The sequence below is a fragment of the Penicillium cataractarum genome, assembly GCF_028827025.1.
Source record: "Penicillium cataractarum strain IBT 29864 chromosome Unknown utg000007l, whole genome shotgun sequence".
Lineage (NCBI taxonomy): Eukaryota > Fungi > Ascomycota > Eurotiomycetes > Eurotiales > Aspergillaceae > Penicillium > Penicillium cataractarum.
In genome coordinates, this window is record NW_026622743.1 from 1588728 (window position 1) to 1604502 (window position 15775).

At 52.1% G+C, this 15775-nt stretch overlaps 8 protein-coding genes across 8 annotated transcripts; 5 read left to right on the forward strand and 3 right to left on the reverse strand.

Moving 5' to 3' along the window:
- Nucleotides 1-369: 369 nt before the first annotated feature.
- Nucleotides 370-851, reverse strand: N7496_008222 (phosphatase YCH1; the record flags this gene model as incomplete). The annotated part of the gene is made up of 2 exons (XM_056701141.1): nucleotides 370-680; nucleotides 737-851. The coding sequence occupies 2 exons, from the start codon at nucleotides 849-851 to the stop codon at nucleotides 370-372; spliced, it is 426 nt and encodes a 141-aa protein (XP_056553204.1).
- A 275-nt stretch (nucleotides 852-1126) lies between these two features.
- On the forward strand, nucleotides 1127-1789 carry N7496_008223 (mitochondrial 37S ribosomal protein bS21m; the record flags this gene model as incomplete). Its single annotated transcript, XM_056701142.1, has 1 exon — nucleotides 1127-1789. One exon carries the CDS (start codon nucleotides 1127-1129, stop codon nucleotides 1787-1789), a length of 663 nt encoding a protein of 220 aa, XP_056553205.1.
- A 290-nt stretch (nucleotides 1790-2079) lies between these two features.
- On the reverse strand, nucleotides 2080-3425 carry N7496_008224 (uncharacterized protein; the record flags this gene model as incomplete). Its single annotated transcript, XM_056701143.1, has 3 exons — nucleotides 2080-3099; nucleotides 3164-3176; nucleotides 3247-3425. The coding sequence occupies 3 exons, from the start codon at nucleotides 3423-3425 to the stop codon at nucleotides 2080-2082; spliced, it is 1212 nt and encodes a 403-aa protein (XP_056553206.1).
- A 381-nt stretch (nucleotides 3426-3806) lies between these two features.
- On the reverse strand, nucleotides 3807-5526 carry N7496_008225 (glucose-6-phosphate isomerase; the record flags this gene model as incomplete). Its single annotated transcript, XM_056701144.1, has 2 exons — nucleotides 3807-4968; nucleotides 5027-5526. 2 exons carry the CDS (start codon nucleotides 5524-5526, stop codon nucleotides 3807-3809), a joined length of 1662 nt encoding a protein of 553 aa, XP_056553207.1.
- A 1492-nt stretch (nucleotides 5527-7018) lies between these two features.
- N7496_008226 (uncharacterized protein) lies at nucleotides 7019-9581 on the forward strand (the record flags this gene model as incomplete). The annotated part of the gene is made up of 5 exons (XM_056701145.1): nucleotides 7019-7037; nucleotides 7123-7185; nucleotides 7255-7838; nucleotides 7899-9425; nucleotides 9489-9581. 5 exons carry the CDS (start codon nucleotides 7019-7021, stop codon nucleotides 9579-9581), a joined length of 2286 nt encoding a protein of 761 aa, XP_056553208.1.
- Nucleotides 9582-10284: 703 nt separating this feature from the next.
- N7496_008227 (L-fuconate dehydratase) lies at nucleotides 10285-11853 on the forward strand (the record flags this gene model as incomplete). Its single annotated transcript, XM_056701146.1, has 4 exons — nucleotides 10285-10329; nucleotides 10402-10506; nucleotides 10582-11187; nucleotides 11251-11853. The coding sequence occupies 4 exons, from the start codon at nucleotides 10285-10287 to the stop codon at nucleotides 11851-11853; spliced, it is 1359 nt and encodes a 452-aa protein (XP_056553209.1).
- Nucleotides 11854-12114: 261 nt separating this feature from the next.
- On the forward strand, nucleotides 12115-13013 carry tim21 (the record flags this gene model as incomplete). The annotated part of the gene is made up of 4 exons (XM_056701147.1): nucleotides 12115-12369; nucleotides 12472-12656; nucleotides 12714-12768; nucleotides 12828-13013. 4 exons carry the CDS (start codon nucleotides 12115-12117, stop codon nucleotides 13011-13013), a joined length of 681 nt encoding a protein of 226 aa, XP_056553210.1.
- Nucleotides 13014-14273: 1260 nt separating this feature from the next.
- On the forward strand, nucleotides 14274-14826 carry N7496_008229 (sugar O-acetyltransferase; the record flags this gene model as incomplete). The annotated part of the gene is made up of 2 exons (XM_056701148.1): nucleotides 14274-14392; nucleotides 14520-14826. The coding sequence occupies 2 exons, from the start codon at nucleotides 14274-14276 to the stop codon at nucleotides 14824-14826; spliced, it is 426 nt and encodes a 141-aa protein (XP_056553211.1).
- Between the last annotated feature and the right edge of the window lie 949 nt (nucleotides 14827-15775).

Genomic DNA, 15775 nt, shown 5'->3' on the forward strand with positions numbered 1-15775 from the left:
ATTAAGCCTTTCCTGTGGGAATAACGACCGTAATTAGTATGCCGAGGCAGAGGAGCAAAGAGTACTCATCCAGCATAAGCCAAAAGCCGAGTCCGTTTACCTCATCATAGACTTGAATGGATCTAGCAAAGCGATATCGTTCAAACTAAGGGACGGGAGGATCGGTTTTCTTTTCTTCTAGTACATGTTAGACGAAAGACTGCAAGTATTTAACGGGAATTTCAAAGCTTAAGTCCATTTTTATTGAAGGCTATATCTATATGGTATCTATCAAGTCCATTCATATCTCATAAATGATGCAAGTATGCATAGCCAGGCACCTCTCTGCCCTGCTTTCATCAACATCAAATCATACCAACGATCCAAAGGTCAATATTCGCGCCAAATATCCGCAACATAGGCCTCAGTCAACCGCTCATCATTGCCGTACTTCTCCTGCCACTGCACGAAACCACCCTCCAAAACATAAACCTCTTGCTTCTTACTTTCCTCTTCGCCAAGAGTACGCTCACGCTCACGAGCATAGCGTAAAGCCGCGGATGGACCGCGCTGCTGGCTGAGGGCGCAGTGGAAGACTACCTTCTCCACGTCCTTGAGGGTGCGGAGAAGCTCTGGGAGGCGAACGTCTAGGCTGGAGGTGGGGACCCAAGTTGAGGACTTGATGTGTCCACCGATATGGTCTGTTTACACTTGTTAGTCTTTTTTGTGATTCATTTTTGTCGATTTCGGAGCATACCTGAGTCCCGGACATCGATGATGGCTAGCTTGTTGGACGGAGCGCCGGAGAGCAGGATTGTAGATAGAGCGTCGCGGCTCATGCGCGGTAGGGTTGCAATAGAGATAGACGACATTTTTCTGGATGTCGTAAATAATCACTCTGAATTATTGGATATCCCAACAGCTAATCAAAGGGAAACAGCGACGTTGTAAGGTCCCCACGGTATCAACCTTGAGAGCTGCGGAGGTGCACGTGATCTATAATTTCTCCCGATTTTCCAGCGTCTCGCCGCTCCGCTCTCTTGCACTTCCACGCCAGACTCAAACTCCCACAACTCCTCCAGCCAAAAAGTCCGTCCAGTCCCGCCAATTGACCTACTCAGGTTAATCTGACTGCCCAGACTACACAATGGACGCCCGCATCCTGGCCCGCGGCCTCCGCGCCCGGCCGACACCATGGCTCCTCAGCTCGCGCCAGCAGCAGTCCATCATCCTCAACACACTCCGCTACAATTCCACAACTACCTCGCCACAAACTCCTCCCTCCACTGCTCCCTCCTCAGAAAAAACCACACAAACAACACCAGCCGTCTCCGAGGACCAAACCACCCCGAAACCACAGCCCACCAAAACCGTCGCCTCAGACTTCGACGAAATCCTCAACAAGCTCGACCTCGGCAACCGCAGCACCCTCAACTCCAAGGGTGAGCCGCGTCGTGTCTTCGCTGACGCAGTCTCTCGCTCTGTCGGCGGCGTAGGCTCGCAGGCCTTCAAAGAGCGAGCCGCTCAGCAGCTTGCCTCGCGCAAGTTGGAGCTCAAGTTGGGGCCAACGCTGGGTCGTCAGATTCACGTTGAGCCGGAGCGGGGTGTGGATTTGCCGGCTGCTATTCGTCAGCTGGAGATTACTTGCAGTATGAATAAGATTAAGGCGAATGCGCATGAGCAGAAGTTCCATAAGCGGAAGGGTGCGGTGCGGAAGGAGTTGCGTCGGACGAGGTGGAGGAAGCTTTTCCGGTTCTCGTTCCAGGAGACTGTGAAGAAGATTCAGCGCATGCAGGCTCAGGGTTGGTAATCGCATTTTTTCTTGGGGGTTGGGTTGATCATCAAGATTGAGGGCAGGGGGGTTGCTTGGTTTGTATATATACCGAGACTGAATGTGGCCCTAATCTTTGGGGCTGTTGTTTTTTTATACATGTATCACTACCTACGGAAATTTTTCTCGTCTTGTTTTGTCTGCATTAGATATGGAATGCATTGGATCATATGTTGACTTGGCAGTGACTTTCATATACACACTACACTATACACGAGATCCTTTCTATACAAATGTACAACAACCAATCTATCCTGACTGCACACCAATCAATCCCTCTTTCCAGTGGCAAAGCCTCCATATCCAGTACCTCCACCACCACCGTTACTCGCGCCATTGGCAGTAGCAGCAGAGTATCCTCCATACCCATTGATACGTCCACCATTACCAAACGTCACACTGGTTCCCTTGCCCTTCACAGGCGGAGCTCCCAGAATCCCATCCCCACGCCAGCCCGAACGACCACGCAACCGATCTCCATTGCGCTCCCAGTACAGCGCAATCAAAGCACCAACGGAAGCAGCGAGGAAGAACAAAAACAGCCGCGAGAAGAACGAGCCAGCCCCAGAACTCTGTACCATCCCGGAGCCACCCATCTCCAAGAACGACTCCGAAGCAGGACGCTCCGGCCACCCAATGCCAGCACCACCCTCGATCCAGGCAACATGGAACGAGAAGGTCAATGGCTCGCCGCGCACAACCTTCGTCCCATGCCCCGCTGTCCACGGTTCCCGGGCAGCCTGGGCAACGGTCACAGCTTCCTCGTCCTCGTCGAGCGAGGCCTTTTTCGCGGCAGCTTCAAACTCCGGCGTCGAGTACGCCGTCCCGGCTACCGCGTATCCAGGCTGACCAGACTGAGCGTGTTTCCTGGCCTTAGGCGGTTGCGCCGCCGCGTCCGAGGCAATATTATGCATGAGCATGTTCATATCCGTCCAGATATGCAGGTGGCTGAGCTGCAGGGTACCCTGCAGCGCAATGGTGATCGGGGTAAAGGGCGGGCCGTTCTCGCTCAGCGCCGCGAGCGAGTCGACCTCGCCAGACGCAGCATCGGTATCGGTGCGGTCTTTCGGCGCGGTGTTACTGGATGTTAGAGGTGCTGTTGGTATGCGGCAGGTCATGGGGACGTCGGAGTGGACGTAGAATTCGAGGAGGTGGTAGAGCGAGTCGGAGAGGGAGGGAATTGTGCATGTTATCGTTTCGGAGGTTCCGTAGTGTAGGGATAGAGGGCGCGAGGTCTCGTTGCAGGTTACGAAGGGGATCCATTGGAGTTTGCCTAGGTCATCTGTGATCTGTATTTGATGTTAGTTGTGTTGGTCCCTGGGTGTTTGGCTTCAGGAGTTGTTTGGCGCATACATGTTCGCCTTCCCTGTATACGCAGATTGTTTATTAGCATTGAAATCTTCATAGATCATCCAAAATTCCCGAGGAACTCTTACATAGTCCGATTGAGACAAGACACTGGAATCTCCTCGCCCAGTCTGTATCCATCCCCGCCGGTGGCGCTGGTTCTCCCCGCTGTTGACCCCGTCGGCAACAGCGCGCTCGCAAGAAATAGCAGGGCCATTCGGGAGGGAATAGGACTCAATGAGTGCGGAGCAAACATGCTGGCAAGCATTCTGGCTCTTGCAATGCGAATTAGCTGCCCCGCGGTAGCGAGTTGACGAAGTGAAGGAGACGACGCGGAGAAGACACGGGGTTCTTTCTGCCCGCCGCGGCCTGTGGAGGGCGGAGGGCTTGGCTTGATCAACATCCCTTAGCTAACGATTATCCAATTTGATGTCTTACAATGTACAGAAATCGACCGAGAAACTGATCGCAATTTTCAAATGGATTACCTACTGACAGTGATCTTGGAAATTTGAAAAGTATTTAATTTTGTATCGCAAAGAGGATAATGAGATAAAAGGGGTTCAAAGAAATCGTTCGTTGCTCATCACAGCCGCCTTACATCGTCCACAAGGGCTCGACGCAAGCCTATTTATAAGACAAAAACACTTTAGGCCAGGTTAGCCTTGGCCTTGAATGCCAACAGCAGGCCGCTGGTAGAGCTGTCGTGGTCACCACCCTCGCCGGCGGTCTCCAGCTCCTTTTGAATCTTCTTGGCGAGGACCTTGCCCAGCTCGACACCCCACTGGTCGAAGGAGTTGATGTTCCAGATGGCACCCTCGGTGAAGGTGACGTGCTCGTAGTAGGTGATCAGAGCACCCAGGGTAGCGGGGGTGATCTTCTGGGCCAGGATAGAGGTGGTGGGACGGTTACCCAGGAAGGTCTTATGGGAGACAAGGTTGTCGGGGGCACCCTCGGCCTTGACCTCCTCCGGAGTCTTACCGACCATCAAGGCCTCGGACTGAGCAAGGAAGTTGGAGGCCAACATGCGCTGGTGCTTGCCACCCTCGACGGGGTTGTGAGACTCAGCGGCCATCAGGAAGTCGGCGGGGATAAGCTTGGTACCCTGGTGCAACAGCTGGAAGAAGCTGTGCTGGGCGTTGGTGGCGGGCTCACCGAACAGGATGGGACCGGTGGTGTACTTGACATACTCGCCGGAGCGGGTGATAGCCTTGCCGTTGCTCTCCATGGACAGCTGCTGCAGGTAGGCAGGGAAGCGGTGCAGGTACTGGTCGAAGGGAGCAACCAGGTGGGTCTGGGCACCGAAGAAGTCGCTGTACCAGACGCTCAGCAGACCACCAATGGCGGGGATGTTCTGCTCCAGAGGGGTTTCGCGGAAGTGCTTGTCCATGGCGTGGGCACCGGCGAGGAACTGGTGGAAGTTATCGTAGCCGATGTACAGAGCCACGGACAGACCGATAGCACTCCATACGGAGTAGCGGCCACCAACCCAGGACTCGAAGCCGAACATGTTCTTGCTGTCAATGCCGAACTTGGTGACCTCGGCCTCGTTGGTCGAGAGGGCGACGAAGTGCTTCGCAATGTACGACTCATCCTTGGCCGTCTTCAGGAACCAGCTCTTGGCGGTGTTGGCGTTGGTGGTGGTCTCAGCAGTGGTGAAGGTCTTGGAGGCAATGAGGAACAGGGTGGTCTCAGGGTCGGAGTCCTTGAGGGCCTCAGCGATGTGAGTGCCGTCGATGTTGGAGACGAAGTGAAGCTTCAGGTCCGGGTGACCGTAGGGCTTCAGAGCCTCGGTGACCATGACGGGGCCGCTAGAAGGAAATCTTGTTAGCTACGTCATTGGAGACTAAAAACAAGAGAAATACTTACAGATCGGAACCACCGATACCAATGTTGATAATGGTGTTGATCTTCTTGCCAGTGTAACCCTTCCACTCGCCACTGCGGACCTGCTCGGAGAACTCCTTCATGTGCTCCAGAACAGCGTTAACATCCTCAACGACGCTCTTGCCATCGACCTGCATGGGCTCGTTGGAGGTGTTGCGCAGAGCAGCGTGGTAAACAGCACGGTCCTCGGTGAAGTTAATGTGGTCACCACGGAACATGGCATCGCGGAGCTCCTCAACTCCGGCCTCCTTGGCCAGCTTCACCAGCAGAGACAGGGTCTCCTCGGTGAGGAAGTTCTTGGAGAAATCGAAGAGAATGTCGGCCTGGTCGACAGGGTTGGCAAAGGTACGGCTGAACTTCTCGAAACGCTTAGGGTCCTTCTGGAAGTACTCCTTCAGGACAATGTTGCGGCCCAGAGTGGTGTGATGCTCCTGGAGCTCCTTCCAGGCATTGAGATCGGAGGCCTGCGCGAAAGCAGGCATGATGACAGTGATGAATCTGTAACTTTTTTGGGCGCGTCGGGTTAGCGCGGGGCAGCAGGAGAAGGAGGAAGGCGGCTTTAAGGATGCGAGGAACGAGACATACGTAGCAGAAACGGGGGTATCACGGGGGGTTCAGGGGGGGGGTTATTTGACTGAAAGTCTGAGAGAAGAAGAAAAGAAAAGAAGATGGCGTCAATGTTTCCGGCGTGTTGGGGTCCGGCGGAGGAACGTGGGGCAGGAGCATCATCATTGCCGCATTTGGGCTGAGGGTCTGGAGCGGGTTCTGTTTTCTAAGCAACTGACCTTGCTGAGTCCTGCATTCCTAAGGTCTTATTCAATTGCCGACTCTGATTATGTCTATCATTATTATTTAGCCGTGCATATTCCAATTGTTAACCGAGGTCATTCATACTGAGAAGTATTAGACCTACAGTTCAGAGTACTTTCTATGAGGGGCAGAGCTTACCTGCTTACTTTACCCCTCCCTCGATCTAAAATACCTAATGCCAACGCTGTCTCTAGACAAATTAGGATATTTAGCCTATGCTCATACATCACCCTATACTCCGTAATCATTATCCATCCCATTGACCGGGTTCCAAATAAGAACAACGATTGAAACAATCTCCGACTATCCGAAAATAGGCTACCGACCAGTCCGCGGGCCAGGAACCCCCACTACACCGGACGGTGCTACTCCGAGGAGATGTCGGATGACCTGCAAAAAAACCCGGGGCTATTTTTCCAGTTTAATGGATAATTTTCCAGGAACAGTCCAGGTGACCCAATTGACAATGTTTTAGTCTATATAGATTAGAGTCGTCATTGGTCTCGCCCACCCGATACCAACCGACGCTGATTGTGCCGAACGGCGAACATGGCCATTACGAAAAAGAAAAAAAAGCAATGTTCAATTCAGTATATTCCGTGCCGAGGAGATCGTATTCGATCACAAGTGGAAATTAGTTATTGAGGGTCTATGGAACTATATAGGTGGTAGGATATCTTCATTGTCTGGAAACTTTCAGATCTAAATGCAATCTAGCCGTTGCATTTGAGAATATATAGTCAGCTGGAGAATCAGCTGGATTAAGGTTACCTATGACATGAGTCTTTCGTTAAAGTTTTATCAATTGCCGAACTCCTTCTAGTATGAATGATATTACAGTCAAGATGTATTCTATTAGGTCTAAAGACTAACATGACTTGGAATTCATTGGTCCAAGGATTAATTGCCTATACATCTGTCCTACGATGTACTTCGTCTCCATCCAGACCGCCTACCAACTGCCGCCAAGATTGACGCACGGACCCCAGCATCAAATCCGCGACTGACAACTTTCTGTCCTCCATATGCGCGCATCTGGACCAGCTTGAGCATCTCAACCCGGAAGCTTTTCAATTTCGACGGGTACCTTGACACAGCCTCTGCGGCCTATTCATTCCAATCACAGCAAAATCCTCGCCCTGCGCGGCCCAGAGCGCCTTCGTCATGTATAATCCTTACCAACGTGAGCTTCCACCTCTACAACCGTCACTTGCCACTCTGCGTGATCTACGTCGCGATGCGAATACAATGCTAACTCCAATCACTAGCGCCGGGTATGTACGGCAGAGCTCCCGACTATGGAGCCTACCCCGGTGCTCCCCCGGGTATGGGTAAGTTAAAAGTGAAAGCCCCCAATACATCGAGAATCATTAACTGACCAGCTTCAGCACCTCCTCCAGGAGTGGCCGCGCCCGGAACTGCTGCTCCACCAGGCATGCAACAAAACAATAACCAGCAACCTGGTCGCCCCGGCGGCCTCCCGGCCAATTTCCAACCGCCCCCGAACATGCCCAACATCAACTTCTCCGCACCCGTCATTCGCCTGGGCACCTCCGGCCCTGCGAAGCCCGCTGCCCCCGAGATGGGCCGTGAGCGAGGATCAGATGGACCGGGACGTCGTCCGGGTCTCGGATCATCTGGTATGGACGATCGACGCCACCATGGTCGCGATGCGATGATGCAGCTTCAGCCACCTACACGGGATGAAATCGTGCGCACACTGTTTGTTGGAGGAATCACCGAGGGTGTGGGTGGCGATGATGGCATTGAGCGTATCTTGCGGTCTGCGGGCAATCTACGACGGTGGATTCGAGCTACGGATGCCGACGAGAAGCCGTGCCGATTCGGATTTGCCGAGTTTGAGGACCCGGAGAGTCTCGAGGTGGCCGTGGAAGTGTTGAAGGAGGTTGAAGTTCCCGTAAAGCGCCAGATACCCCGTGCAGAGGGCGAGGAAGAACAAGAAGTGGAAAAGAGCACCCTCTTGGTACGTTGAATCTCTCCGTTGTCCCACCCACGGGTCGCCACTTACTAACTACGTTGCCAGGTTGTTGTGGATGAAAGCACTATGACCTATCTGGAACAATTTGAAGCCATCCGCGGCGAGAGAGATCCCAAGGAGCTTCAAGCGCGCTTCGATGCTGCTCGCGACAGTCTGAAGAATGTTCTGTCCGAGCTATTCCACCCTGCCAGCCCCACCCAAAAGGAAGATATTTCCGGTGTTGACCGAGAAGGCGACACGGAGATGAAGGATGGAGAGACCCAGAAGGACGGAGAGGTGGTTACGATCCCCATCACTGTCGAAGACGAACTGGCCGATATTCCCCCAGAGATGCGTGAGAATGTTGCGAAGGAGATTGCGGCGTTCCGTGATCGTAGTAACCGTCGTGATATCGAGCGGCTGAGACGTGAGGAGGAGATCGAGTCCATGGAGCGTGCTCGGAACTCTGGCTCGCGTATCAGCCGTCTTGGTTCGCCTCCAGCCTCAGCACCCAGTGGACCGGCGGGTGGGGCTAACGGAATTCCCTTAGGCCCCCGTGGTGACCGTAACGTGCACAATGCTCCATCTGGACCCAAAGGATTTGGTGTGCAGATCCCCAAGGACTATCAAAAGGGCGTCTCATTTGTAAATGGCGGGGCGATCAACGGATCTCAAGTCTACATTGACCGCGAGGACGAGGAAAGCGACGCAAGCGACGAGGAGCTCGAGCGCCGTCGTCAGGCCAAGCGTGATGCCGAGCAAGAAAAGCAATTCCTTGACCAGGAGCGCCGCTGGCTCAACCGCGAGCGCAGCAGAACGGCTGCCCTGGAACGTGAAAAGAAGCGAGACAAGGAGGAAGATGGGAAGTTCCAGGCCGCTCATGACGAAATGGAGAAGCGCCTTATGGACTGGGATGATAATGTGGAGGCTAGCCGTAAGGCAAGCGAGTACTATGCTGATCGTGGCGCTTGGCTTCGGAGCCGCGCCGTGCTCCGAGCTCGCGAGGTTAGCATGGACGAGGCTGACCGTGCTGCCGAGGAGCGTGAGCTTGCTCAGACCGCCAAGCAGGAGGAGCAGGCACGGGGTATGGCCGATGATTTCCTGGCCCGTCAAGCTCAGGAACTGGAGGCTCGTGCCCAAGCGCCGGCCCCCCGCGAGGAAGAGCCGCAGCGATTCAAGCTATCCCTTGGCGCTGCAGCACAGAAGGCCCAGGCCGCCACCGGCCGCCGCACCGTTGCCGAAGTCGAAGGTCTACTGGAGGACGAGGAGGAGCCAGCCGGAACGACCCGCCGCCAGCTTATCCCGATCAAGTTCGACTCCGCCGCCGAAGCTGCGGGACTCTCGGACGAGGAGCGTGCCCAGGCCGCGCGCCAATTGGCGGCCGAGATCCCGACCGAGAAGGACGGATTGTGGAAGTGGGAGATCAAATGGGAGTTTGTGGATGAGGCCGTTATCAGCGACCAGATCAAGCCTTTCGTGGAGAAGAAGATCGTCGAGTATCTTGGCGTGCAGGAGCAGATGCTGGTGGACGTTGTGGAGGAGCATGTGCGAAAGCATGGCTCTCCTCAAGAGCTGGTAGAGCAATTGGAGATGGTAAGTTATATCATTTTTGGTCTATTGTTGTTTATATGACATCGCTAACGTATGTTCCTACAGGCACTGGACGAGGAAGCCGAGGTGCTGGTTCGCAAGCTCTGGCGTATGCTCATCTTCTTCTCGGAGAGCGAGAAGCGTGGACTATCGGGATAAAAGCATGCTGCAGAATGCCGATCAGGAACCGGGTGATCTACTTTTTACGTTGGCCCGGATAAAGAGCCGCACCGGAAAATATTCCAAGGCGCATATCACATATCACTATACAGTGAAGATACTGATTTCATCCTCCAAAATGTCCATTAAAGCAGTAGATACTAAAGGCATTACTTTGAAGGGCAATGTCCACCTCATCAACACCTACTTGTTGATTAATTATCGTAGTTAATTATCTGTCAGTCACGAGCACCCCCAGAAACGCGGAGCTACTCCGATTTATGCGACGGGCCTGTGATTGGTGGAGAAACCCATTTCCCCGTTTCCGGTAAACATCCGCCAATCAGACTGCGCAGAGCCTCGAGTGGAGGAGGGGCGAGGGGAAAACTGCGGGCGGCGCGGGGGTCACAGGCTCTCAATGGGTGTCTATATACGGGCCCAGTGTCGCAGTTTTTCCTGTTCTTCCGTTATAATTCTCTCATTGCATTTCTTCTCCTTTCCTGCTCCTTATATACCCCTCGGTCCTGCAATTCATCTAAGTGCAAGACCATTTCGCGCATAGACTCTGTTCGGAAGTACTCCCCGCAATTTTCTACTCTGAACACCGTGTTTCCTGCCATTGAGTGTGCAAGAATCCGGTAAACAGTCTGCGATTGATTCAAGAAACCCCCTGAATATTGTCGCCATTGAAAATACCTCCACCATGGTCAAGATTACTGGCTTCACCACGCGGGATGTGCGGTTTCCCGTAAGTTATTTGCTACCCCGGATTTTGCTCTGTGTTTCTGCCAATGGGCCAATGCTAACCCCCTATAACCAGACCTCCCTCGATAAGACTGGCTCTGATGCCATGAACGCGGCTGGTGACTACTCCGCTGCCTACTGCATCATCTACACAGACTCTGACTACAAGGGTCATGGCATGGTACGTCGCGAATGCGTCATTCCCCGCCGTGAAATGAACTCGTAAAACATCCTCTAACGCGAATGAACCTTATAGACCTTCACTATCGGTCGTGGCAATGAAATCGTCTGCGCTGCCATCTCCCTCCTGGCCCCTCTCATCGTTGGCAAAGACCTCGACGAGCTCACCGCTGACTGGGGCAAGACCTGGCGCTACCTGGTCTCCGACAGCCAGCTGCGCTGGATCGGCCCCGAGAAGGGTGTCATCCACTTGGCTCTCGGTGCCGTCGTCAACGCCCTCTGGGATCTGTGGGCCAAGACCCTGGGTAAGCCTGTCTGGCGCATCGTCGCGGACATGACCCCCGAGGAGTTCGTCCGCTGCATTGACTTCCGCTACATCACCGATGCTATTACCCCCGAGGAGGCTCTGTCAATGCTCAAGGAGATTGAGGCTGGTAAGCAGGATCGTATCAAGGAGGCTGAGGCTAGCCAGGCTGTGCCTGCGTATACTACCAGTGCTGGCTGGTTGGGCTACAGTGAGGAGAAGCTGAAGAAGCTTCTTGACGAGAGTGTTGAGCAGGGATACAAGCACTTCAAGCTGAAGGTTGGTAGCAGCCTTGAGGATGACAAGAGGCGTCTGAAGATTGCCCGCGAGGCCATTGGTTATGATAAGGGCAACATCTTGATGGTGGATGCCAACCAGGTATGCATTACCCTTTCTTAAATCTTTGGCAAAGGTGGAAACTAACATACTCGTTCTCTCTAGGTCTGGTCCGTCCCAGAGGCCATCACCTGGATGCAAGAACTCGCCGAGTTCAAGCCCTGGTTCATCGAAGAGCCCACCTCCCCCGACGACATCCTTGGCCACGCCGCCATCCGCAAGGCCCTCGCCAACACCCCCCACGGCACTGTCGGCGTCGCCACCGGCGAGATGTGCCAAAACCGTGTCATCTTCAAGCAGCTCCTGCAAGCCGGTGCCCTGACCGTCCTCCAGCCCGACGCCTGCCGTGTCGGTGGTGTCAACGAGGTCCTCGCCATTCTCCTCTTGGCCCGCAAGTTCAACGTCCCCATTGTCCCCCACTCCGGCGGTGTTGGTCTCCCCGAGTACACCCAGCACCTGAGCACAATCGACTACGTCGTTGTCTCCGGTAAGAAGAGTGTGTTGGAGTATGTGGATCACCTGCACGAGCACTTTGTGCACCCGTCTAGCGTTAAGGATGGTTACTATGTTACCCCCATGGAGCCCGGTTACAGCGTGGAGATGAAGGCTGAGAGCATGGATGAGTTCTCATTCCCTGGTGAAGAGGGTAAGAGTTGGTGGCGCTCCGAGGAGGCCAAGGTTATCTTGGAGGGTCCTCGTATTGTTTAGAGGAGAGGGATGAGCATTATGTCTTTATGTGTATTCATGTCCATAGCTTTGTTTTGTAAAATTTGATTTCCCTTTCGTTCAACAAACTCCGTACATGGAACTTAGAGTGGTCAGTCATACAGTTGTTTTCAGCCAATCAGCTGCTCAGTTCTCGCTGCGGCTGGCCAGGGCACGTGAGCGTTCTCCGCTCCGCTGCTATCGGCGTTATCGACCCTGCGATAACTTCATGAAGCAAAGAACATCTTCAACCACAACCACACGATGAATCCTCAGTGCTTACGAGCTCTGCCACGAGCGTACCCCAGCGCATCGGCTGCGTTGCGCCATCCAACCCGCCCCGAGCTCACTCGACTCTACGCCACACAGACCGGCCCACGGCCGAAGCGGAGAAATATCACAGTCCTCTCAGACGATGGGCGATACGAGTGGGGTGAGCTAAGTGGGCGGGAGAAGGTTTCGCGGGCGACACAGCAATCGTTCAATTTCGTGGTTGTGTTGGCTGGCGCCGTCCTCACGGTATGAACTATGTCCTTGACCTGCCTTAGCCAAGTGTGATGGAGTCTAGCAAGGACCCGGAGAAATTTCGAGCAAGCGCTGACTCGTTGCGGTTTTGATTAGGGCGGTGTTTTCTACCTCCTTTACACAGACGTTATTTCGCCGAATAGCCGGACGTGGCAGTACGAGAAGGCCGTTGAGCGCGTCAAGGAAGATGCGCGGTGCATACAGCTTCTGGGTGATCGGAGGGAGATCAGGGCGTTTGGAGAGACTACGAATAGTCGCTGGGCTCGGAATCGACCTATCGCGTGAGTGGATCTGGCTGTGCGCAGATGAATATGGACGTTGAAGGCTAACGTGAGCAGATCCACTATTGAGAAAGACCGACTAGGTCGTGAGCATCTTCGGATGAATTTCCACGTATGGCATCCGAACCTATACCACTACATATCAAGTACGCAAACTAATAGGGTCTCCAGGTCGAGGGTCCACTCAACTCCGGCGTTGTCTTCTTGCACATGATCAAGCCTTTGGATAAGAATGAGTGGGAGTACCAGCTCCTTGCTCTGGATGTGAAGGGTCATTCCCGAATCATCCTGGAGAAGGCTGTTGAGAAACCTAGTGTGGCTAGCTCGCTGAAGCTCTTCGGTATTCAGTGGCGCTGAGTCGCGTCCGAGTAGGTTCATTCAATCCTTTTCAACTTTCTATTCGCATATGGCATCTTTAAAGCGCCTGGTGAGGCGCTTAAAAAGTTCGACTCGTCTGAGTTAGCTCCTGGGGATGTATATCGAGGAGGATGATCATCGAAAATCCCTAGGGTCCGATGCTTCTCTGTTCGGCTCGCGCGTATTTTTTGTACTTTTAGGGTAGGCCACTAGCCACCTAGTCATAAGCTTTGACATACCTGATGTATTATACATTCCGCTACAATTGGCTTAATGTCATTGTAAAATTGCGGCACAATCAAACAAATACCTAATCATCTTTCTCTGTATTTTGCAAGGTACATTTACTCGCAGCTAAAATTCAACCCTTCAAACCCTAATGCAAGCCGGGTTTGTCCCTTGCTCCTCTCGGTTATGACTTCGCCTTAATTAAAACCCGAAATCTCTCGTGCCTTTTAAACCAAGCTTGTGTAGAGAACACAACTGAGAATTTTCTTTACATTTCTTAAGAACCTCCATATGGAGATGTATCGTGAGAAAAGGCTTTCAGAGCTCACTGACAAAGTACAATCGCTTCAGGTAAAGCCATGTGGGAACAACATGAATTATTCTGGCTTACTGGTCAGCCCTAAAACTTAGAAGAGCCGCCCGAAGACATTGTGAAAAAAGTACTGCGCACAAAAGCCAATGGTAAATTGGGCATTGAGATTAGGCGGATAGCAAGTACTTGATCTGCGCTCAGACTCTTGAAATCGATCTTCCCCGCGATTTTATTTTTCCACTCCTCTTCTATGTCTAGACGTGTTCTATCGTATGCCAAGGTATCCTACTTATTGGTAGGCATATAATTCTACTTATTTTGAGTTGGCCAACGGTTTAGATTCCGTTGGACAGGCTAGACAGACAACACCGTCTTTTCTACATCCCTTGAACACAAACCCATGGCGCCAAACGACACGAATTCGATTGCAAATGCAATCAGAAAAAGCGAAATTCCTGTACCATGGTGTGAAGAGTTTGATAAGATGATTAATGGCAAGAAGTTAGTTCATTCAAACATCATCCGGCTACCGTATAGGGCTTTTTATCTGTGAGATCTAGATACGCTGACACAAAACCCTCAATTCCGATTCCAGCTTCACGACGTCAAATTCAGAAAAGCTCATGGAATACAAACTTTCAACACTTCGAAAACTGAACGAATTCAATGATACATCTATACCGGAGAACAGCACCCTCGCCTCATTGAAAAACAGACGTATGGCGGTAGCAAAGCGAATGCTCGGCCGGGTGGGTAAGAATACAAATATCGAGCAGTCATTCTTCGTGACATGGGGATGCAATACATTCATCGGGGATGATGTCTATATCAACCGCGAGTGAGTCTACCTCTCATAATCATAATCTATACCGCACCTACTAACGAACCGGCCTTCTAACAGGTAAGTACAGACCAATGATTCGTCGCCAGTGCGTATCCTAACTCGGCACAACCAAACTCTCTAGCGTATCAATCACCGACAACTCCCTCGTCGAAATAGGTGATCGTGTTTTGATTGGACCAGGTGTTTGCATCTGCACGGGCACACATGCAATCGATGCCAAGTCGCGACGGGAGAATGAGGGTACATCGTTCGCACAGCCAATCATCATCGAGTCAGATTGTTGGATAGGTGCTGGAGCTACGATTCTACCTAATGTACGCATTGGAAGAGGGACTACAGTTGCTGCTGGGACTGTGGTAACGAAGGATATTGAATCGGGGTGTTTGGCGGGAGGAGTGCCTGCCAAAGTTATTCGGAAACTTGAATAGGTCTACGAGAGCCTGAATCCAAGGGTACAGGTATAGATCTCTTTGGTGGTGTCCCAAATAGTGAGTGTTTGATATCGCATTAATGAATAGTGGTTCTTTGTTTCGAGTCTTGTACTGTACATATTTCCTTTCAAAGTGGTCAGAATAACTTCTAATGCAGAAGACGATGGAGCTACGCCGCAGGAAAGCCGGGAAGGTGTGTGGTGAAGGAGGGTGTTTCCTGTCTAGTTGTTTGTCGCCGGGAGAATTTGGGTTTCCGATGGTTATATTTGAATGACGCGTTAATGAAAACATTGTTATGCTTGAGACTCTGGCACGATGCTATTTGCTTGGAGGCAAATGATTGAACAGCAGGAGATTCAGTCAGCTATTTAACTTTAGCTTCTCTCTCACTGTAAAAGACTCTCAAACTGCCAACACTGGTCTTCAATGAGTGCTTGTAAATCAGAGTACACTCCTGTCCAGCATCGTTATATCACGAGTCCAGCTGCCAGTTCATCAACCGGCAAATACCTTTTGGAGGCAAACATATCGTCAACCTTAACGGACTTGAATGGGCCTAGAGATCTATAGGGCCAATACTAGACATTATCGTATAGTAGATAGACCCGAGGCTAAAAATATCCGTACTTTTCGTCGTCGATTCCGGCGGATTCAAGGATTAAAAAACCTAAGCGCCGGGGAGACTGGCACCGTCGATTTCTCCATGTTTCGACCCCCTAAAGTCACAGAGCAGAAGATCGAGCCCGTTACCGGCGACAGCATATAATAGGAAGTTCTTAGGTCGGAGATCAGAGTGTATTACACCTTTCTAATGAATGAATTAGATCGCCTCTGCGGCTTACGTGCGCCATTTAAATAGTATAGTAGAGGTATATCGATACTAGCATAACACTAATTGATGTATTTCGGTAGATTTCTATTGCTTACTTCGGCAAATAACAATCTA